The sequence below is a fragment of the Acinonyx jubatus genome, chromosome F2, assembly GCF_027475565.1.
Source record: "Acinonyx jubatus isolate Ajub_Pintada_27869175 chromosome F2, VMU_Ajub_asm_v1.0, whole genome shotgun sequence".
NCBI lineage: Eukaryota > Metazoa > Chordata > Mammalia > Carnivora > Felidae > Acinonyx > Acinonyx jubatus.
Genome location: NC_069394.1, coordinates 43,329,549 through 43,354,522, shown reverse-complemented (window position 1 = coordinate 43,354,522; position 24,974 = coordinate 43,329,549). Strand labels below are relative to the sequence as shown.

Genomic DNA, 24,974 nt, shown 5'->3' with positions numbered 1-24,974 from the left:
CATGAAGTCAAGACTTCCCCCAAATCTAATACAGAAGAGCTGACCATCTTGGTAGGGTGAGGGAGGGAGATATTTCAAGGGAATGGTGTTACTAAGTCATCAGCTTTCTATGCAAAGAGGAGAAAGTCAGGCTGGAACCTAATAGAGCAGAAGAGAGGAATTTAACATAGCCAAGAGAGGAAAAATTTGTTTGCCCCCAACTCAGTCTTAATGTTTTCCACTTACCTAATTTCATTGTTTATGCTGAAGTCAAAAATCTAAGACTTATTTGGGATTCTGCTCTTTCTTTATCCACACCCAACCCATCAGTAAAAACTACCAACTCTGACTTCAAAATACATCCCAATTCCCAACAGTTTTCTACTACTCTCTGTAAAACTTCTGGTCAAGTCTCCTCTGACAGTGACTTCTTGACTGAACTACAGCAATATACTCCCTATCTTTTCCCTGCCTCTCCTCTGGCCCTTGTGATCAATTTTCCAGAGAGCAGCAGAGTGATCTTTTAAATATGGAAATTAGCTCTTATCTTCCATTCCTCTTGAAAACTTTCCAATTGTTTTCCTTCCCAAGTAGAGTAACACCCTAACTCATTACAATGCCAACACCCTAACTTATTACAGTGGCCTACCCAGCCTTATCTTATCCTGTCTCCACTTACCTTTCAGATATCATCTCCTTCCACTTTCACTGTGCCTTACTACATTCAAGCCAACTGTCCCTTTGTTGCTTCTGGAACAGGCCAAGTTCATTTCTGTCTTGGGGCCATTGCACTGTGTCCTGTACACAGAGCACTAAAAAAATATTTTACCAATATTTTGTATGGCTGTCTGCTTCTTGTCATTCAAATCTCTGTTTAAATGTCACTTTCTCAGAAGGGCCACTTTAACATTCTGACTACATTTGCCCCAGCCATTGTCTGTCACATTACTTTATTTTAATTCTCTGCCTTTTTCTCCTTGTGGATGTGTTCATTTACTTGGTGACTGTCTATCAACGATAGAATGAGAGCTCCATCATAGCTAAGGCCTTGCGTCTCTTGGTTATTACTGTTTTTCTAGCATTAGATGAATGCTTGTCCTTCAACAGGAATAAAATAAGTCTGTTGAACAAGTCTAGGAATCAAAAATGGAGACAAAAATACAGATAACTCAGAACGCAAAAGAAGGAGAAGCAGAGATTGAAAGGGGTGGAGGTGAGGTATAAGGAGCTTCTTCAGAGTCCAACTTCACAAATATGGAGCCTTCTGCTTGCTCTCCCCTTTTTTATGGGAAGGCCCATTTTTAAACAGACAGTTACACTGAGCAAAATCAGCTGTTCCTGGGATTGCCTTTCAAATCCTTCCCTTCCTCTTCTTCCCTTCTTTCCATCCACATCACTGTTTCTCCCAGTTCTCCATGCTTTTCTGGCTGAACCACCTTGTTCTGGTCTTGCCTATTCCCAGTCCATCCAGGGGACTGGTACCAAATTAATCTTACTAAAAACAGTTTGCATGATGTCACCTTCCAGCTCAAAACACTCTTCAAGTGGTTCTCATTATCTAAGGGCAAAGGTCAAACGTTTTAGTTTAGTACACAAGACCGTCAAACTACACCCAGACGTCCTCTCCAACCTTATCTACCCTTGCTCCAACAAGAGTCCACTGCTTAGTTCAGCCAGACTCCTTCGCCCCTTGACTCACTTGTCAGTCCTGATCTTGATTAAATCCTGATCCTGATCCTGATTAAAATCTTCTCTTTTTGTCTTCTACTCAGCTTTTAACCAGTGATCACAGTCTAGACAGAATCCCCAAGGATCTTTTTTAGATCCTAGAGTGCTTATTATTACTAATATCATTTACTATATCTTTGGCCATTATCAACACATTACTTTCAAATGATCACTATTTTCTCATTTACACAAGTCTTGGTTTTCATGAAGGCTGGAAATATATTACTTTACTTTCTCCCTGCATTCAGCTCACCCTGCAGTGAGCATGTTATTGGAAATCTCAGAGACTGTATTCCTTTAACAGGGAAAGGTGGGTAATAATAGTAGTTTTGTAGATTTGCTACAAAAATTAAGTGATATAATGCATTTAATTAGCTTAGCACAGTGATATATAAGAAGTGTCATTATCTTAGTGCATTGCAAAGTGGCAGATTAACAAATTGATTGATTAATTGATCCAATTATCTTTAAAAAACCCCATAAAACATGGATTTATTTATACTACAAGTACATTTCCCCCAAATATGCATATAGTAAACACCTATAAGTTAATCTTTTTAAAAAGTATATAACTTTTGATTTCCAAAACCACCACTATATTTAGTAACCTAACCCAGTGATTCTTAACCTTAACCTATTCTTAACTAAAACCATATTGAAAATCTGATTAAAGCTCTAACCTCTCTCCCTAGAAAACTGCATGTACATACAAAATTTGGTATATAATTTCAGAGAGTTTCATGGCCCCTTATAGACCGTGCATAAACTTCTGGGAGTCTACTGGATCCTTAGCAAGCCATGAAATCCAATGTCAAAACTGATCACTTTTCCCATTCCTGGCTCTCTGACAGCGATGCATCAAACACCAATCTGCAGTAGAACACGTGAACTCAATGTTGTTTTTGTTTTTGTTTTTTGCTTTTTTTGTAATGACAAAATTAAATGAGATCAAAGGAAACCAAAATAATAAAGGAATAACGGATTTTTCTTTTAACACTTTCTGCAACAGAGTGCATTATGATACTTTTGTATTGGGTTTCAAAAACACAGGCCATTCACTTTAGGCTCTTTCTTTCCTCCTTTCTTTTTTTTTCACATGTAAGATAGAAAGCAATACTTACCTGGCAGGGGAAATACCACTATCATGAGATAGAAAGCTAAAAATTCAAAGGAAAGCCCAAGTTTAACTTCAGATTTGAGATTTTAGTTCACATGAACTTTCTTCCTTCCTTCTTTTGTTCTTTCTTTCCTTCCTTGAAGTAACTCAATGCTTATTCAATGCCATGCTGTTTGCTAAAAATTGGGCAGACAATAGTAAGCAATATAGCTTCAACCGTTCTGAACACTCTCGTGGAAAAGACAATATTATTAAATACCTATGCGTGTGAATATGTGCTTCAAATGTGTACCAAGAAAGACAATCAGTGGAAGTTACAAGAGTATATAACTGAAGGAGATGACCTACTCTAGGGATCAGAGAAAGTCTCTTGGACACATTTTAACTGTGATTTGGAGACTGAGAAGGCATTAGCTAGGTGAAGTGTGAGGGTGGGGGATTGGGTGGTATGATAGGAGTCACCAAGGCAGGGATGAACATTTTAGGAACTCAAAGAACACTGATATCACTGGAAGGTGGGAGAATTATGGTAGGCAATGTACGCCATGTATTTCTGTTAGGAACGCTTTTGATTTCAAATAATAGAAGATTCTACTAACAGTTTTAACAATGTAAGTTCAATAACAAAGATTTTAGTGGTAGACAATTATTTACCTTCGTTCAGCTGTCCACCGATGCCAATGGAGACCCGGGTTTATTCTGTTTTTCCTCTATCCATGGTTAGTGGGTTGCTTTTAATCCTCACACTTGTCATCTCATGGTCATAAAATGGCTGCTGAAACTCCTGACCTCATAGCCATATTCAAGGCAGGAAAAAGTGAAGGAAAGGGTAGCAGCATCAGCTACATCTGTCTGTTTCATATGAAAAAGCAAAGGTCCTCTTGGTCCTCAGCACATTTACAATTATACCCCATGGTCAGAAATCTGTGACATGCCGTCTCTTAGCTGCAAATGCAAGAAAGGTTGGAGAAGTGATTATCAGCTTTCCTAGCTCTTGGGGTAAGGTGGGCAAGGGAGAACCAACATGGGTACTGATGTAGGGCTAGGTAAATAATAATGCCTGCTTCTCATGTCAAGGCTTTATTCTTTATCTTGAAAAACAGAATGAGTGCAACCAATAAGTATTCCAATTTAAAAAGGTATAATCACTCAAAAACATGTATCTCTGAGGCTATCACCAGGAAAATTGATTCGAAGGAGAAAGAGATGATGTGAGGTGACAGAAAGATATTGATCCAGGTGACAGATGGTTGGGATTTGAACTGAAGGGGTGGTGGTGAAGAGGGAGGAGGAACACAGCAGGTAGTTCAGGAGGTTTAGGGTGGCTCTGATTATTCATAGGATTTTTGTGTTTTGCAAATGCAGTCGTGTGTGAATTTGCTTCAAAACTATAGTTTTATACCAAATTAGCTCATTCTAAAGTTGAAATCTGACTAGCTTGGTATAAAGATACGTGTTGTCCTTGAACTTAAAATTCTTCTCAGTGAAACTCTTGGGAGGTATAAAAGCTGGGTGATTCACCTGGCAAGATAAAATTACTTTCTAACCCTTTTTTCCTTACAAAAGTCAAAACTGCACTTCCATTTAGTGATGTAGAAAAGGTAGAAAAGTGATGTATTTGTACCTCCAGCTTAATAAAATAATTGTGCTTTTGTGTTCATACCAAGGAAAACCCAAACGCAGTAGATTAAGGATATCCTTAAAGACATGAAGAAAAATTTCAGTTCCCTTAAGTAAGGCAAAACATTCTACAGGAAAAAAAAGTGGGGGGAGGGGGGTAAAATCCACATCCTAATATAAACTTCACAGAAAAATATTAGAATTTCTCAGGGTTTTCTATAACTGCTATTACAATTCATTCGTGAGCTGAGATTTTTTTATTTCAACTTTCACATTAACAGTCCAATAATAAACCCTTGATTAAAGAAAAAGAATTCCAGTGAAAGGGTTGAAATAAGCTTAATTGTAGAGGTGTGATTAGTGCCACAGTGATAGACTCCCAGGTAATGATTTTTAAAATTTTATAGGAAATGTTTAACAAGATGATTGCCTGACTATAAAATGTCTCTGTATAAGAAAATAGTCTTTGAAAGCAGCATTGGGCCCTATTGCACTAATACATCCATGAATGGCAACATTTCTTTTGTAGTTTTGATGAATGCTAAAGTAGAAACTATATTATAATGATTTTGGACCCAAAACTGTGAAAATAGCTAGCAGAATATGAACGCTTTACCAGATCAATCAATTTTCATTGAAAATTCTGCTTATTGTGTATGGTATCAAACTATGAAAATGTAACATTTCAAACTAGTGATTTCTGTCCTACCAAAATTGCAGTACTTATTTGGGTTTTAAAGTAGATAGGATCAGCAGTAGAGACAGCATGGTGTAACCAAAAAAGAAAAAAAAAATATATATATATAGAGAGAGAGAGAGAGAGAGAAAGAGACCCATATTCTAGTATCTTATTCGTTCAACTGCAAACATTTGCACATGGCCTAAAAAGTGTAAGACACTGAAAATAGAAAGGCCCCAGATATTTCCAGGTATTCTTCTTAAGAAATGCTCAGGTTCGACATGACCCTGTGTTCAGTTGTAATGATGAACATACAGGTTTGTGGGAGCAAAGAAGAGAACTCATCTCAGGTGGGTGTGGATAGAGGAAGAGGTGACGTGTGAACTAAGACTCAGAGTCTTATAAACGGAATGCAGCCAGTTCAAGGAGGCAAAGAACATTAGGAAACAGTGATTGTTTAAGGGGCTCAAGTGATTGGATGCCACCAGAGTTCAAAAAGTGTCAAACAATGAGACAGAACAATACTGATCAACTCTGGCTAACTTGACTAGGGGAGAAGAATGCTGGAAAGGTATAGGATGGCTCACAAAGAGTCTATATTTCTCACTAAGAAACATGAATTTAATTCTGAAGACAATAAAGAATCTTCTGGAAAGTGCTGTAGTCATATTTAGATTTGAAATAATTCACTTGGGTGACTCTGTGAAGGATGGATTTACAGGAAGCCAGTAGGAGCCTTTAGGTGCTGAGCTTGGAGGAAGACATTGGAGAGGAGCCAAGAAATACTTGGGAAGTAAAATCTGCAAAAATAGAGAAGACTCAAGAATACAAAGTATAGGACCCATGGAGGCTGACCCAAGAACAGTGGAAGCAAAGCTTGTGTGGTGGAGAAGGTGATGAGTGTTCAGACACGTTGAGTTTGGGGTGCCTATGGGATATCTAGGCAGAGATGCCAGCAGAAAACTGGATATAGGAGTCCACAACTCAGGGGAGGTTTCTGGGCAGAAGACAGTGATGAAGAAGTTGTCAGCATGCACCATACAAGGGGAAGAAATTTCAATTGCTAATAATACCCCTCAGGAGGCCCTGCCTTGTATTGTGGGATTCCCTGAAGATCAAATGACAGAATGTATCGAAAAAAAGTACAGAAGAAAAGTATGGGATGGTCATTACTTGAACTTGGCCTCAAATGCTTAAGTGATGTACATTTTAAAAATTACAGAACTGTTACTGTAATAACATAAACATTCACTTACCAAAATACTTTCTGTGGTATGAAATAGATATTCGACAGAGCAGAAAATACTACTAAGAAAAATGTATTATTCTATTGAAAATCTGTTTTGATGAAATAATCAGGGAAAAGCTCATGAAGGAAATAAAATCTTATATTTGAATAATAATTTCAATTTTTTAAAGTTGTCAGATTTCATTTTATCCTTGTGTTTTCCTATATGTGCCCTCAAGAACAAATCAAAATAATTAGAAAAACTCTCTTTGGGGTTAAAATTTCCAGGTCATTCTTCAGGTAGAATTAGTCCTTAACGATTCTAGAATGCTGTTGGATTCAAAGAAGTGGAAAGAAAAAGAATCTCACAATATAATTATATCGAAAGGAGAAGGTCAGGATTTAAGATCATTTTCTTTGCTTATGCCCCTCAGTATTCAGTTTTCATTTCATCTCCTCTTTTCCAAAGTAAGTGATGTAAAGTCATCTTTGCTACTTTATCAGAAATAATTTTAAAGTTGGTATTTAGTACTGAAATTAGGATTTTCATATGTAGACTTCCTGTCCTTATTCACAACACATTGAGGGGTGATACGACACTCCCTTCGGTTCTGTGGGAGCCCATCAGAAGGGTTTTGTTAGTTTAGTATTATTTTATTTTATTTTTAAATGTTTTTACTTATTTTTTTGAGACAGAGAGAGGCAGAGCATGAGCAGGGGAGGGGCAGAGAGAGACGGAGACACAGAGTCCGAAGCAGGCTGCAGGCTCTGAGCTGTCAGCACAGGGCCCGATGCGGGGCTCGAACTCATGGACTGAGATCATGACCTGAGCCGAAGCCGGACGCTTAACCGACTGAGCCACCCAGGTGCCCAGTTTAGTATTATTTTAAAAAATACATCAGGTTAGTTTTAAGTAGTTAGGGTCAGTTAGAGACCAGCAGAAGGACACAGTGCTTAGAATCAATTATAAGTTCCTAAGGCAGACTAATTAACCACTTTTTTGAACCTTAACTGTGAACTGCACACAATGACACCTACCTTCTAGTACTTTTAAGAGATAACTTAGATGATGTATATAATGGGCTTAAAATAACAGCTGGTTATTTTTTCTCAATAAATTAATAGATATTCCTAGTGTTAGTGATAATAAACAACTGTTTCATTATGAGATAATCTTTATAACTCAGTGACATTTACTTTGACTGCACAGCATGCATATACCTTTATAACTTGAGAGAGGTCCTAAAATAGGTGAGAGACTGGGCCAGGCTTCCCAAAATGAAAACTTAAAAAGCATATTGATACATTGTTTCCTTCTGACCAACTAGATGTTCCCACTGAGTACATAGAGAAATTTGGAAATCATAACATACGTCATGTTGCATAGATCCAAAGAGCATATTTAAAAATTTCTGTATCACTAGATATTTATATGTAGCATTGTATTGTATGTAGAATATTATATTGTATCATTCTCTTTTAGTACTTTTAAAGAATTGTTTTACTGAGGTAATCATGTGCTCAAAGCTATTTTTAATATTTTCTTACCAATTAACTAATTAATTAACTTTAATTTATGTTCATGTATGATACATAACATATTAATACTCAGATGCCATAAATACATTTTATTTAATGTATTAAATTTACTTTTTATTTATTCTTCCTATGAAGACAGAATGAGTGACCAATTAGCTGGTCACTGTGCTAAATACTTCATGATATAGGGAACAATGAAGAGGTGAGATAATAGAAAAAATTAAATCATATTAATAAACATGAGAAAATTAAATGCATCCTTGTTATGACTAATTAAAATTAGTTGAAAATTTTATTCTAGTTGTATTGAATGTAGCTGGAAAATTACACTATATTTTATCAATTTTTACTATTGTTTGTGCCTTAAAAAATCATTAAATGCTTTGTTTTCCCCCATAAACTACATTTCTGAATTCAGGAGATCAGAGTTTACTGCAGTGCTTACTTTTTAGGACATTCACACACAGGCCAATGCGTTTTCCATCTTTTATTTAAAAGTTTATTTTCTGGGGCTCCTGGGTGGCTCAGTCGGTTAAGCATTGAACTTCAGGTCATGAACTCGCAGTCTGTGAGTTCGAGCCCTACGTCGGGCTCTGTGCTGACAGCTCAGCTCAGAGCCTGGAGCCTGCTTCAGATTCTGTCTCTCTCTCTCTCTCTCTCTCTGCTCCTCCCCTGCTTGCACTCAGTCTCTCTCTCTCTCTCTCCAAAATAAATAAACATTAAAAAAAATAATAAAATAATAAACGTTTATTTTCTGCTGCATTTCATTCTCCTCATTGCCAAAATTTTTTTAATTTATGCTCAGGAAACACTCTGGACCACTATGAGATAACGACCCCAACTCCTTATTACATAGATCCTCTTTTGTTTACATGCTAGGGGTTTGGTTTCCAAATCCCCAAAATACTGCACCAATGAATGATCTTAGTCAGGAGTCCACTTCTAGGCACACAGCAGCCACTCAATAATTAAAGATTCATTGATTCTTTTAGTTCACAGAGTAGCCTGACCATATCTAAAAAGCAAATCAATGTCTGGACTATAAGCAGGAGATAAGACACATTTCTAGTTTGGGAACCATTGAGCATAATTACTAGAGGTGGCAGGTTGTTATTATCTCATTCCATTCACATAGAAACATGGAGCAAACGAAATTTGCCATAGAGGCAAATCTAATCCCTCTCTCCCATAGGGCTTCCATCTACAAATGAGATTATAGTGTGTAGTAGGTAATATAATGCCCACACTCTATCCTCTAAGATGTTGTCCTAATCCCTGGAAGCTGTGAATATGTTGTTACATGGCAAAGGGGGATTAAGATTACAGATGGAATTCAGGTTACCGAAAAAACTAACCTTACAATAGAGAGATTATCCTGGATTATCTGGGTGGGCCCAATTAATCACAAGAACCCTTACAAGGGGAAGAGGAGGCAGAAGAGAGAGAGAGAGAGAGAGGAACACATAAGCAAAGTCTTAAGAGATGCAGCACTGCTGTGGTTAAAGATGGAGGAAGACGGAGATGAGCCAAAGAATGTGAGTAGCTTCTAGAAACTAGAAAAGGGAAAGAAACAGATTGTCCCCTAGGGCCTCCAAAAGGAATGCAGATGTGCTGAGACCTTGATCTTAGCCCAGGAAGACCTGTGTTCAACTTCTTACCTGCCTAATTGCATGATAATGAATCTGTATTGTTTTAAGTCACTAAATCTGTGCTAATTTAATATGACAGCAAGAGAAAATTAATGCATAGTCTTATGTAACTTTTAAAAACTAAGGCTACTGAGTGAAATATCTGGAAATTGGAAGATGAAGAAGCTGCTATAGTCTAGATAATCTCTAAAGCCCCTTCCCATTTTGATATTCCAGCTTCTTCCCATTAAAACTTATACAGCTATAACTATATTAGCCCCAAAGTATAACAGAAGGTACTTACGAGTTTCCTCTCTCTTTCACCTTCCTCTCCAATTTCTTTTTTTCACTCTTTCCATCCATTTGCTTCATCAAACTTCTATACCTAGAAAAGATATTTGGAAAAAGTATGTTATTTACATACAGTACTCACCAACTCGTTAGTATTAACTTTAACTTTCCAGCAAAAACACTTATTATTCGCCATCTAGTCTGGGATCTATCTGTTAGGATAAGATGAATCACTCATCAAGATTGATGGGACCAGTATCTATAAGACCAGGTCATGAAGTAATTAAATAGAAATCTTTATAATCACTGAGGGCCGAAGTTACCCTGGGAAGAGATTTTTCTTCCAGTCACAAGCTCTTGACATGGTCATTCTCACCAACCCACAATATTTGTTGGCCATATTACCAAAGGAAAAAGCTGAGCTGAAAAGCACAAGAACACACAGGCTGCAGACAGCAGGGTTTATGCATAGCTTAACAAAACACGTAACTTGGGGTGTGTCCTGGGTGGCCTGGAAAATCCAGAATGGAGTCATTACATCTTCCTGGAGAGCCTTTCACAAAGGCAATTGGTTTTCAGTTTGAGTGCTTACATTTTACAAAGAATAGATCTTAAATATTCTCATCACAAAAAAAGAAATGGCAATTATGTGGCATGTTACAGGGGTTAGGTAATGCTCTGGTGGTAATCAGTTTGTAATACATAAGCGTATCAAATCAACATGTTTACACTTTAAATTTACACTATGTTATACGTCAATTATATCTCCATAAGGCTGGAAAAATACTTAAAATTAAAAAAAAATTAAATTTCTTTTATATTGTTATTGATTTTTCTTTCTTATGCACTCTACTAATGAGAGCATTCATCTGGTAAAAATTATTTTTGCCTGAATTAAATATGGATGGGTAACTCCAGCCCATTTCAGGTTCAACAAACATCTTGAACTATTTTTCAAACATTTGGGATTTGGCAAACAAATATTTTGCTCAGTAATTTTTTGCTTAATTTTTAAACCCTTGTGTGTTTTAAGGAGAATTTAATCCGTATGTTTCTGATTCATTGACCATTAACTGATCAGGCTGGGTTTTTCTGGTGCCATTTTTTGGTGGGGGAGGGGTTTAAGGGACACTTTCAGAGACTTTGACAAATTTCTTAAAAAAAAAAAAAAAAAGAATAGGAAAGCTTCATTCTGCCAGAGAGGAAATCAAGTGTCAAAAAGAAGTTCTAGGTTCATGTTAGCAATGCAACCTGACTCAAAATGAGAGAAACCATTTTTTTTCTCCAATTTTACTACTAAGGATGAAAGATTTTATGGACTTAGAATCACAGACATTAAAAGGTGCTCATGGAACTCGGATTTATTTACCATTCTGGGCACCAGTCTCCAGTGAGTCTGAGATCAAAAGGTAACTCCTCCAAGAGAGAAGAGGAGCCAAAAAAGATGTTTCTAGCAGTCAAGAAAAGGATTACTTATGATTAGACTGTGAAGAGGAAGAGAAAATGAGTGGGTAGAAGAGGAAAACAGAGGAAGAAGAGAAAAAGAGGGATATTTCTGAAAAAGTTCAATAGAAAACAATTTCCTTTTTGCTCCTGGAGGATCCTTGGCCGTAGCCTTATGGCTGCATGGACACAGGATAGTGCATCCCTAAGACCCTTGACAAATTTGGAATAGATGTTTAACCTATAGTATAACCACTTGTAATAACCTAAAAACAGTTTTGTAAATAGTGCAATCAATATTACTTGCTTCATTTCCATCTTTCCCTCACTCTATTGACTTATTTTAAAAAGCCATTATCAAACTTTTTCAATTTGCCTTTTGCTTTTCTCTGAACTTTTTGAATTCCTTACCTTATGTCAGAAGCAAGAAGTGCTAGTTTAAAAGACAAGATATTGCATTATTTACTACTTTATATAGATTTTTATCTTACATACAAAGTTTTACACAGGAGAGTGAACATACGCATGTATGCCTGCGTGCGAACCCCCACACATAAAATTCTTGGTATCAAATCATTTCTTTAGTTTCAGAACTTTTTTTTCTTTCTATTGTTAATAGTGCATTAATATTCTATCATTAATATTGCAGCTGAATATAAAAATACCATTCCTGAATCCTTAAAAGTTTTATGGATTTGTGTAGCGAAATTCTGTTATCCAACCTTTATTGAACATTCTCTATGTGTGTAACATTGTGAGGAAGAATGAATATACCGGAGCATAGGGTAGGTTCCTAAGCTCAAGTGTTTAACAGTTAGAATACAATTTTAGAAAATAAGGCCTAACATGATACCAAACTCCCAGTTTATAGTTTTTAACTGAAACAAACAAACAAACAAAAAAAACTTTTTTTAAATAGAAACCTGCCTCCTGCCTTGGAAGCCTCCTTCAATTTTATATTTAGAAAACTTTTAAATTAGGATTTTTATTTTTTTAATCCTCAAGCTCTACAGCTCTGGATCCCAGTATCTTAGGAAACTTCTCTCAGTTTACATCAAACTATTTTCAATCATACCTTCCAGTGAGATGTCAGCCATGCTGTGTCAGTCAGTCTAGGAGCAGTCCTGGCATTTCATAAGAGTGACAAGTGGCTATGAAAACGACAGGGCGTGGGGTTGGGGGGGTGCAGGAATCATGGGGAATTGTTTTAATGCCCCAAAGCTGCTTATGGTGTTCAATATCTCTAAGTCTCTGTGTCCCAATTAAGGATCTTGAAATGAAATACTTGATACACAGAAAAGAGTTAGATTTCACATGTCATCACCTGAGAGGAGAATGAACTTATTTTTCTGGGACTATGGCTCCTTCTGGAAAGAACATTTGATTTAAGTGTTAACAAAGGATAGTGGTCAGAAGTAAAGTAAATAGACAAGCTATTTCTTTATTTAAAATTCATGTGGATCTTCAAAATGGATCAAGATTGTGAGGATTTCCTAATGTGGTAAGAGAGAAGTAGAAGAAATATCTTTGTAGATGAAATAACTTGTCTTGTTTCCAAGAGCTAAAAGAAATTTAATGGGTCTACAATTATTTCCCTCCACAAAATTATTCATTCTATTTATCGTTAAGTCTTCTCATATAGCACTTCCCTTGAGGTGCTGCAAGTCTGGATGAGGGTAAGGTATCTTGAGTTTTTAGGTGTTTTATTTTTTAATTTTTTTTAAGTTTATTTATTTATTTTGAGAGAGACAGAAATGGTGTGAGTGAGAGGGAGAGAGAGAATCCCAAGCAAGCTCCATACTGCCGGCCCACAGCCTGACATGGGCCTTGAGCTCATGAAATCGTGAGATCATGACCTGAGCAACAACGAAGAGTTGGACACTTAACTGACTGAGCCACCCAGGCACACATAGGTGTTTTATTTTTAAAGTTATAGATGCAATTCATGCTTAAGAACATCAACAATACATATGTAATAACCTTTCAATCTCCCGACTGACCTAACTGATGTGAACAATTTGATACTTATTCTTTTTTATTTTATTTAATGCATGTAAAATCATAGACACACCAACAGACAAAGATTTCACCTTCAGGATAAAGTAGGATCACATTATAACTGCTACTATTGGAGTCCTTTAAAAAAATTAACATTATATCTTGAATAGCTTTCTAGACCTGGCAAATATCTGTGTAATACTACATGGTGTGGATATATACTTTATTCAACCATTCTCCATAGTGGATACAAAGGTCATTTCCAGTTGTTTGCTGCTACAAATTCTGCTAGAATTAACATCCTTATACTATTATGTTTTTATTTCAGCAGAATCAATTTCTAGAACTGGGAGTTTTGTTGGGAACAGTACTCAGAGCGTGAAGAGTCCCAGCAGAGAAATAGAGAGCAAATCAGATATGTAGGCAAAAGCCCTGCCTGGGGACTTGGCGACTACAGAAAATAATTTTAGCAGAAAATCCACCCCAGTTTGATGGGCTGAGAAGTATCTGAAGCTGGGTAGAACTGACTTCACAGAACTGCAATGCTGGCAAATCTTTGCTTGTTTTATTGAGATATGGTTGACATATAACACTGTGGAAGTTTAAGGTGACCCACATATGTGTACATTTGATATGTTTATCTATTACAATAGGATTACCACCATAATGTTAGCTAACACTATTACCACATTGCATAATTATTCTTTTTTTTCTAAAGCAGAGAAAAATCTCATGCTTCTTTTTAATTTTTTTAATGTTTACTTATTTACTTTTGAGAGACACAGAGACATGGTAAGCGGGGGAGGGGCAGAGAGCAAAGGAGAGAGAATTGGAAGCAGGCTTCCCATTGTTAACACAGAGCCCAGTGTGGAGCTTGAACCCCACAAAATCGGGAGATCATGACCTGAGCCGAAACCAAGAGTCCCAGGCTTAACCGAATGAGCCACCCAGGTGCCCATATCCTTATTATTTATTCTTTGTGGTGAGAACATTTAAGATCTAGCCTCTTAGTAACTTTGAAGTATATAATACAGTATTATATTTATCTTATTCTAGCTTCAGTGAGCAGAACTGTCACAGGAACAAGATGTGCCTGAGCATGTTAGTTAATATTTGTCAGTCCCTTAACAGGATGGCAAAGTGAAGGGAAGAGAAAGCACAGACTTCTCTGGCCATACAGTGCATGTTTTCTGCCAGACTCCAGGCAGGTCACTGAAGATGTAAAGTGAAGCTATCAAGGGAAAATTTTGTTGTGATCAACTATATTGGCTCCCACCATTGGTGTGAAACCAGGACAAATGGCAATCCCGTTTTCCTGTTTACCAAATATCTCACTTCCTTAGACTCTATTTGAGTTTTATGGCTGTCGATAGAAGTGGACGCTGAGCTGAAGCCAAACAGGTCTGGCCCTATTTCCCATGGGCCCTTGTGCTGCTGGGTGGGATCTGAGAGCAGGTGCAAGTCAGCCATCCACAGCCTCGCACTTAGCGATATATTCATAAGGCCTGTCAAAACACCCAGGGGCTTTGGGGTCAGGAAGGGCTATCACATGGCCTTTCATATGGGTACACAATGCCCACAGAGCGCTGCTCCAGTTCTTATCTTAATTATTTCTAATTCTCTGAGGTTCTTCACTCTTAGCGATCATGCCATTGTTAAGGAGTTACATGTTTCTGTATGAATCATATATATGACTCCTTTATCAGTGTTTATATCAGCCCATTAGTTATCTATTTCTTGACTCCTGCCATATGCCAAGCACCATGTTGTGGAGGATCCATAGAGTAGCAAAATAATATTTATTTTTCTAGGTTTGTATTTTTCTGTTCTCTCTTTCCATCTGCTCTCTCTCTCTCTTTCATCTTAGTTAGTACAGAAAAATCTCAAAGAATTAAAAACCTCTAGAATTGTTCATTTTTCTAATGTGCTAAAAATAGGCAGTGATTCTTAATTTCTTCTCTACTATTTATTCTTTTGTTTTCTTTTTAATTTTTCATCTTGCAATCTTATACATTGTTTTGTGATATCTGGAGGGCTTGAATTTACTACTGAATCTATTTTTATTCTTTAGTCATAGAGTAAGCCCACTCTGGGCGTATGTGACAGCCAATATGACCAATAGTAATTTTTCAAGAAAGTAAATAATTTGGTTAAAGATTGTGTGTGTGTGTGTGTGTGTGTGTGTGTGTGTGTGTGTGCATGTAGAAACAAAAGGCACTCTAGAGCATTTTTAAGGAATCTTTCAGAAAATAGTGCCATAGGAGTACAAATGGAGATAGAGCTCCTTGGGACCACTTTTAGGGAAAATATCCTACTTTCAGAGGAAAGATGAGATCATCACACATGCTCTTCCTCAATTCTGCTCTCTTTATCTATACACTTATTTACATACCCTCAATTCAACTCCTTCCTTTTAGTCTTAGAGAACAAACTGGTCTTTCCCTTCCCATTGGTGCACGGAGTCAATTGCCTTCTTTTATGATTTCCTCCATCAATTACCTTCTCTATCTTAGATCTTCAGCCTCACTTCTGTGTTAGAGAAACATAATAGCTTAAATACGTAAGTAAACAGGGGTGCCTGGGTGTTTCAGTCAGCTAAGTCTCTGACTTTGGCTCAGGTCATGATCTCATGGTTCCTGAGTTCGAGCCCCGCAGCAGGCTCTGTGTGGACAGCTCAGAGCCTAGAGCCTACTTCGGATTCTGTGTCTCCCTCTCTCTCTCTGCTCTCCTCTGCTCGTGCTCTCTCTTCCTCTCTCCCTCTACCTCCCTCTCTGTCTCTCAAAAATAACCATGTAAAAAATTTGAAAAAAAAACCATAAGCAAACAAATAAATATCTTGCATCCTAAATAAAGATCTTCCCTTCACCACATGCTGTTCTTAGATCAGCCTCTCTCTCCTCTTCCCTGTCATTACTATTTCTTGAACGTAGGATTAAGTTTTCTCTTTTTTGTCTTACTTCTTTATAAACCGAAGTCTGGCTTTTCCTGCCACCAGCCCATTGAATTGGATAGATGTGTCCGTTGCATCTGACAAGGTTCATTGCTCCCTTTGTCTTGACACGTTCCACTCTAGCTTTCCATTACACCACTCTGCCAGTCTGTCTTAATCAGCTACACATCTCTGAGCACTCTTTCTTCGTCTTTTCCATGAATTTTGCTGTTACTGTTTACATCTTCAGTGTTGATGCTCCTCAAGTTTCTGCCATCAACTCACATTTCTTCCACTTTCTGCAGTTCCTTGAACAAATCCACATACCAATGTTGACTGCCACCAGAGGTGGTAATACACTGTAGTAATCCTGGTGGTATTATGTCAGTAATGCTTCAGTTCTCTAGCTCTGAAGTGGTCCAGAATCTCCCGGTCACCTCTACCCCCTTGTCCTACAGGAACCTTATTTATTTATTTTATTTTTTATTTTAAGCTTATTTATTTTGAGGGGGGAGGGGCAGAGAGAGAATCCCTCCCTCTCTTATAAGTTATAAGAAGTATAACTACTTATATTTCTTTAATGAAAGCCCTAGAATACTACATTGGTCTCCCAGCCACTAAGACTACGTGCTCAAACTCATCCTTACACAATGGACAGAAGAATGTATCCAAATTTGATTCTGATCTTATGATATCCCCAACAAAACTTACTGGTGGTTCCACATCATTTGGTCCATTTCTTTGTCCTCATCTTACATGACCATCTACCTCATGCTTTGCTCTCTTGCAATACTGAATTCATTGTAATCCCACTCATATGCTGTGCTGTTTATCCTGCCAATGTGGTTGCTCAAGCTGACCCCTCTTCTTGGAAAGTCCCTAGTCCCTTCACCTGGCCAACTCCTCCTAAACCTTTAAGACTCCTCTTGAGAGTAACTTCTCCCAAGAAGTCTTCCTTCCTTATTCCTACTCATGCCTCTAAATGTGTTAGCTGTCTCTCTAATTTCACAGTAACCTCTATATGTCTTTAAATTTGTCATTTTGTGTTGCAATTGCTTATTTATGTTTGTCATTGAGTGAACACACCATACTTTGTGTATTTGTTGTTAACTCCAGCACTCAGTTTGGTTCTTATCATACAACAAGCACAAGATAACTAACTTTATTCAGTTACGGCTTAACTTGGGCCTTAAATTATGAGTGGGATCTAGATAATTGAAAATAAAAGAGGAAATACAATGGAAGGTAGACTTTGAACTAAGATTCAGACACAAAAATGTCCCAGGCATATTTCTGGAGTTAGTAAGGAGCATGTACCTAACTGGAGTGGGAAGCTTGTGTGTGTGTGTTGGGTGGGGGAGGTAGGTATCTCCTAGCAGGCTGGATGGATAGACTGGGGAAATTTTGGAAGTTCTGGCATGTATACATTTTGGACATTGTAGACAACACAGAGGAACTGTTTTTGAATGAAAGAACATAGTGAGTATGGTGTGTTAGGAAAAAACTTTCAACAATAGTGGGTTAATAGGTTAGGGCTGAGAGCAGGGTGAACACTTATAAAAAACTAATAGTTCTGGAATAAAATGATAATGATCCTGAGCTAGGATAGGGCAGTGAAAATAGTGGGGAAAGAGTACATGCCAAAATATTCAAATTACTATGGTGGCTAAATGGCAGATCCAAGGGAACATTGTGAGGCCAGGGATAATATGAAATTTTGTTTAGCACTCACTGCTTAGCACTGAGCTTGGCATATAGTAGGTGATGAAGAAATGTTTTTCAAGTAAAAGAATTAATGGATGAGTGATAATATAACCCTCTCACATACACATACTGTATCTCTTCCTTGAGACAATAGCAGAGAATGTTTTCTTTTTTGTTTTGTTTTGGTTTTGTACCTTTACCAGCACCAATGCACTGGTTTGAGTAGAGTAAAGATGTAATGATTTGATTACAGTAATGGTCAGTAATGGTCTGTTTATAAGCAATGACAAAACGATGTGACTTTGTTGTCGTTTATGTCATTTTCATTCTCTCCCAGTTGCTGCTCCAGAGTCCCAGGCCTTAGCACAATTAATGCCACTGTTTTGAAATCAGCTTTAGAACTTTGATCTCAGGCTCTAAATATGCCCTTGTTGTAAACAAGCAACACATCTAAGAATAACCATATCACCTGTTCATCTAAAGGGCTTCATGTGTGTTTAATTAATAATTGAAAACAAATGTTGCCGTCGTCGCCTGAGTCTAGACAGGGGACAATTTTATCATCTACTTGTTTTTTCTGCTTGAAGGATACATAAAGCTTTCAAGAAGGTTATTAAGGATTCAGATAATTAAACTTGTATTTTTTGCACATTAACGACAATTTATACTTGAAAACAATTAGCATGAGTTACTTGTGTGTTCAAATAATCAATTTCACAGAAAAACCTTTATAATGTGCAAAGATATATGTTCAGGGATATTAACTGCAACACTTTGCAATACTGAAAGTCTAGAAATTACTTAAATACCCATCATAAATTATGGTACACATTCTAGGCAGAATTCTAAACGATGATTTTTTTTAATGGAGTAAATCTATATGTACTAATGTAAGAAAAATGTCTGAGGTACATTGTTACATGAAAAAATTGCAGAAATATAGACCACAATACTTACTAGGAAAGCAATTCAAGTTAACAACACATACAGATCATGTGGCTATATGTGCAGACATGTACATATACACATTATACCACTAGTGAGACTAAAATTACCTGGAAAGATTCCTAAGAAAAAGGAGTTAATTCTGGACTTATTTCAAGTATTTTATAACATTTTTACAATGATCACATATTAATTAGCTTAGACAAGTTATTTCAGTATTTTCCAAGCTTTGTTGTGGCTTCTCCTCACATTTTAGCTCCTAGAAGTTAATATTAAAAATATATTATGAAACGTGGTGTCTGATTGGCTCAGTTGGCTGAGGGTCTGGCTCTTGATTTTGGCTCCGGTCATGATGTCACCATTCATGGGATAGATCCCGGCATTGGGCTCTACGCTGACAGCAAGGAGTCTGATTGGGCTTCTTTCTCTCTCCCTCTCTCTCTCTGCCCTTCCCCTACTTATGCATGTACTCTCTTTCTCTCAAAATAAATAAACATTTAAAAATATATATATTTAATATTATATATAATTATATATTATTATAACACATATATTATTATGTATAATTATATGATAATATATATTATATATTATTATGTATTATATTATTATAATTATATATTATATTATTATGTATTATATATTATATATATATTATGATTTTTGTCTGTTCTATCACATGCTTTTCTTCCTATTTCATGATCTTAATTTTGTTCCCTTATTTTCTGTATCATTAATGTTTAGTCTTTATAATATTTTCACTTCTACTATTTTTAGCTTATTCTGTTTTTTATACCTTCTTTAAAAAAGGTTTGTTAACTGTTTTTTAGTTTCAAGCAATTGCAAAAAATGCTCACAATTTCCTTTTCAGAATCAGTTTGATTTCATCTAGCAAATTTTGATATGCAATATTCTCTTTACCATTAGTTCTAATATTTTCTAGATTCCATCATAACTTCTTATTTGACTTATTAGTTATTCTGAAGTTTTAAGCTCTCTAAATATGTGAGTCTTTTAAAATTATCTCTTATTGGGGTGTCTGGGTGGCTCAGTGGGTTAAGCATCTGGCTCTTGATTTTGGCTCAGGTCATGATCTCATGGTATGTGAGATTGAGCCCCGCATCAGGCTCTGTGTTGACAGTGTGGACCCTGCTTGGGATTCTCTCTCTTCCACTCTCTTTGGCCCTCCCCAGCTTGCACGTGCTCTCTCTCTCTCAAAATAAATAAGTAAATTTGAAAAAAATTCTCTCTTATTTATTTAAAATTTACTTGTATTGTAATCAGACAATATGGTATTACTTCAAATTTGTTTTCTTCTGTTTGGTGTCCATTTTGATAATATGGAAGTGCTTAAAATGTTCTTTTTTCAATTAGAACCTTAGTTTCTGAGATCTTTTTATTGTTTTTTTTTAATAGCATATACATTAACTCTGATAAATCCATAAATTCCTTTTATTACTAATACATTATCAAAATGCTTTCTAAACAGCCATTTCCAACAGCTTTTGAAACAATGCCATTCTCTTTGATTGCCAAATGTGGGTGCTACGAACAAACTCTTACTTTCTAAACTCTTACTTTCTAAAATGATGAAATCATAAGACACTTTTCCCCTTAGAAATGATTGATTTTGTTTACTTATTCATTTTTATTTATTTGTTCTCTAGTTCTATTTGCTGATAGAACTTCAAGAAGGTTATTTCCTCAGAATTTCCTTCATGGTTAAAGCAAAGGAGAAGATGCTTTGCTGATGATTGGAACCATGGAAGGTTTTGAAGAAGAGAAATTATATGATCAGATCTGTGTTTACCAGAGATTAGTCTGGAAACCCTGAAGGATGCATGGGGAGGGATAAAGATAAAGTTTAAAGAACAGAACAGGAAGTTAACCAGTTAGGAGCTGTAAAGGATTTGAACTGAGAGAGTGTGGAGGGTGTTGGGTCCAACAATGCTGATTACTCAGGAGACAGTGAGACTACCAGCAAAGTAGAGGTATTAAAAATATTTTTGGAATAATTTGACATTATTGAGTTCAAAAAAGAAATTCAAGTTGTCCTTATGGGAAAAATCCAAATGTTGTTGGACTTCCTTAGAGTATGTACTCTACGGATTTGTTTTAAATATTTGTTTAGTAGGAGTGTGGCTGTGCCATTATATTGTGTTTAGGGCTTCCAAAGATCCTAATGAGCAACGAAATCTGTTGCTTAGGCAAACTTAATGTATTGGTGCCATCACCTGAAGCAAAAAACAGAATAAAACAGATTTGGGGAGATGGGGGACAGCTTAATTTGAGGATTTTAGAGGTTAAAGTGACAGGGGGCGTTCTAAGCAGTGATGTCCAGTAAAACTCAGCACCTAGGAGTTTCTAGTCAGAGACAAATAACCCTGACTAACATCTGGAGCATATTTACAAAGTACCTTCATGTGCATTATTGTTCATAAGCGACACATCTATGAAGCAGAAGGTAATGGTGAAAATGCAATGACAAACACACAAAAAAGCAGAGGCTTTTTCTCTTGATTGTTTAATTGCATTTTAAATGGTTTTGTTTTAATTTTTAGATTGCTGTGGATCAGCCAGTAGTTCAAAAAGATACCACTCAGTTTCCTAGTCACTTTTTTTATGAGAAGCATGCATTTCTAAGTTTTCTGGTTATGGTTCATTTTACAGTTGGAAATCACAGAAAAGGGCTTGACCATCTAACCCACAAAGCACTCAAATTGCACACTACCAGGCACATTTGTTATTCAACAAATACTGAATTCTAGCTGTGAAGCAACCATGGTTTTCATACTTCTATACATTAGCTTTCTAGGTCTTCCATGATGTCCATCATCATCAAAGATAAAACTCAATTTCTTAGCAGAATACTCAAGGTATACTTGATGTATACTCTAATACTCTAATGATATACTTTTTTTGGATCATTTCCAGATACAGACATATATTATTTTATTGTGCTTCATCCCCTTTTTTTAATTGCATTTTTTTTTTTTTTTTTTTTTTACAAATTCAAGGTTGGTGGCACCCTTTTGTAGGCAAGTTTATTGGCACCATTTTTCCAAGAAGCATTTGCTCACCTCCTGTCTCTCTATCACATTTTGGAAATTCTCACAATATTTCAAACTTTTCTATTATTGTTATATTTGTTGTGGTAATCTGTAATCAGTGATCTTTGATGTCATTACTCTAATTGTCTGGGGGGGGTACCACAACGGCACCCATATAAGATGCCGAACTTAATCAATAAATGTGTGTGTTCTGACTGCTCCACTGATGAGGCGTTCCCCCCTTTCACTCACTTCAGGCTTCCCTCTTCTCCCAGATACAGCGATATTGAAATTAGGCCCATGAATAACCGCAAAATGGCCTCGAAGTGTTCAAGTGAAGGGAAGAGTCACAGGTCTTTCACTTTAAATCAAAAGATACAAATGATTAAGCTCAGTGAGGAAAACATATTGAAAGCAGAGACAGGCTGAACGCTAGGCTTCTCATGACAAACAACTAAATTGTGAATGCAAAGGAAAAGTTACTGAAGAAAATTAAAAGTGTTACTCAGTGAACACACAAATGACAAAAAAGCGAAACAGCCTTATTGTCGATATGGAGAAAGTTTGAGTGGTCTGGAAAGAAGATCAAGCCAGCCACAACACTTCCTTAAGCCAAAGCCTAACTAGAGCAAGGCCTAACTTCCTTTAAGTCTATGAAGGTGGGGGAGGTGAGGCTGCAGAAAAAAAGTGGAATCTAGCAGAGGTTGGTTCATGAGGTTTAAGGAAAGAAGCCATCTCCATAACATAAAAGTGCAAGGTGAAGCAGGAAGTGCCGATATGGAAGCTGCAGCAAGTTCTCCAGAAGATCTAGCTAAGATAATGAATGAGGGTGGCTACACTAACCAGCAGGTTTTCAATGTAGATGAAAGAGCCATAGATTGGAAGAAGATGCCATCTTGGACTTTCATAGCTAGAGAGAAGTCAATGCCTGGCTTCAAAGCTTCAAAGGACGGGCTGACTCTTTTGTCAGGAGCTAATGCAGCTGGTGACTTGAAGGTGAAACCAGTGCTCATTGACCATTTTGAAAATCCTAGGGCCCTTAAGAATTATGCTAAATCTACTCTGCCTGTGCTCTAGAAATGGAACAACAAAGACTGTATGGCAACACATCTGTTTACAACATGGCTTACTGAGTATTTTAAGTCTACTGTTGAGACCTACTGCTCAGAAAAAAAAGATTCCTTTCAAAGTATTACTGATCCTGGTCATCCAAGAGCTCCAATGGAGATATGCAATGATTAATGTTGTTTTTATGCCTGCTAACACAACATCCATTATGCAACCCATCAATCAAGGAATAATTTTGACTTTCACATCTCATGATTTAAGACCCACATTTCATAAGGCTATAGGTGCTGCAGATAGTAATTTCTCAGGTGGATCTCGGCAAAGTAAGTTGAAAACTTTCTGGAAAGTATTCTCCATTCTAGACACCATTAAGAACGTCCATGACACATAGGAAGGGGTCAAAAATATCAACATCAACAGCAGTTTGGAAGAAGTTGACTCTAACCCTCATGGATGACTTTTAGAGGTTAAAGACTTCAGTGGGAACCCCATGGAGAAGTGACTGTGGATGTGGGGGAAGTAGCAAAAGAACTAGAATCACAAGTATAATTACAAGTGTGAAGATGTGACTGAATTGATGCAATCTCTTGGTGGAGATGCTATGAAAACTGCTGAAATGATACCAAAGGATTTAGAATATTATATAAACTTAGTGAATAAAGTGACAGAAGACTGATCCCCAATTTGAAAGAAGGTATACTATGAGCAAAACATTCTACTGTGAATAAAACGCTACCAACCAGCACCACTGGCTACAGAGAAAATATTCATGAAGAGTCAATCAGTGTGGCAAACTTCATTGTCTTATTTTAAGAAGTTGTCACACAAACCAAGAAACAGACTCTAAACTCTAGAGAACAAACTGATGGTTTTTGGAGGGGCGGGTTAAACAGGTGATGGGGATTAAGGCTAGCACTTGTTGTGATAAGCACCAGGTGTTATATCTAAGTGATAAATCACTGAATTTTATACCTGAAACTAATATTGCACCATATGTTGACTAGCTGGAATTTAAATAAAAGCTTGGAAAACATATATATATGTGGAAAACAGTTGCCACAACCACCCCAACCTTCAGCAGCCACCATCCTCATCAGTCAGCAGCCATCAATGTCATGCATGATCGTTGAAAGCTCAGATGATGGCTAGCACTTTTAGCAATAAAGCATTTTTTAATTAAGGTACATACATTGTTTAGACATAACGCTTTGCACACTTAGTAGACAGCAGTATGGTGTTCACATAACTTTTACATGCATTGGGAACCCCAAAAATTCATTTCACTTGCTTTATTGTGATATTTGCTTTATTGCAGTGCTCTGGAGCTGAAACTCCAGAGTCTGTGAATTGTGCCTGCACTTGTCTCCTGTTCCTCCTTTTCCCTCAGATCTCTAGCCAGAGTACTAAGCATCTATGCTATGTAATTTCAGATCTCCTTACCTTAACTTCTACTGCCTTCTTTGCCTTCTCCCTTCCCCTTACATTATGTCTTTAATCTCAATAATTTGCTAAAATTACTTTTTGTCTTTAAATACCTTTCTCAAATGTCTATGCTTTAGCCATTTCTAACCACCCTCATACTCAGAGCAGAAATAATAACTCCCTCCTTGGATTTCCTATGTAAATTGATTTATAAAGACATAAAACATTTATTACATGATATTATGGCTAGAGATCATTTTCTGCTAGACCTGAGTCTTTTTGAGAATAAGAACCATGTCGTATCTCTACCTTCCTCCCTTTCCCTTTGTGATAGAACCTAGCTGCTCATGGAATTGAATTAAGCATGTTTTCTATGTGGAGTCATTGGCCTCTGGACAGGAGAGGAGCTTTAAGCATAACTTTTTTTCCACTGGAGCCTCTTTTCTTCTAGTCCCTTTCTTGCCCTCCCCAACTCCCATCCTCTGTTTGGGGAGAAGGTGGAGTTAATTTGATTGGTCAGAAGGAAATACTGATGGAGTCAAATGTACCAACTTCCCAGATTGAGGTACCATGGCAACGCCCTCGAATGCCTTCTTCACTTGTGAG

The 24,974-nt window shown here is 36.9% G+C and overlaps 1 protein-coding gene across 15 annotated transcripts in view; it reads right to left on the bottom strand.

Annotated features, from left to right (window-relative positions):
* Positions 1-2,787: 2,787 nt before the first annotated feature.
* The window catches only part of TRIQK (triple QxxK/R motif containing), a 283,919-nt gene continuing 261,732 nt past the window's right edge, over positions 2,788-24,974 (bottom strand). For all 15 annotated transcript variants that reach the window (XM_053208576.1, XM_053208577.1, XM_053208578.1 and 12 more), the window contains 2 exons: positions 9,823-9,903; positions 2,788-3,608 (listed from right to left, as the gene is read on the bottom strand). Coding sequence is in view for 2 of the 15 variants with exons in the window: in XM_053208575.1 (XP_053064550.1) it covers positions 9,890-9,903 (14 nt within the window). In the remaining 13 variants the exon portion in view is untranslated. The remainder of the gene's footprint in view (positions 3,609-9,822; positions 9,904-24,974) is intronic.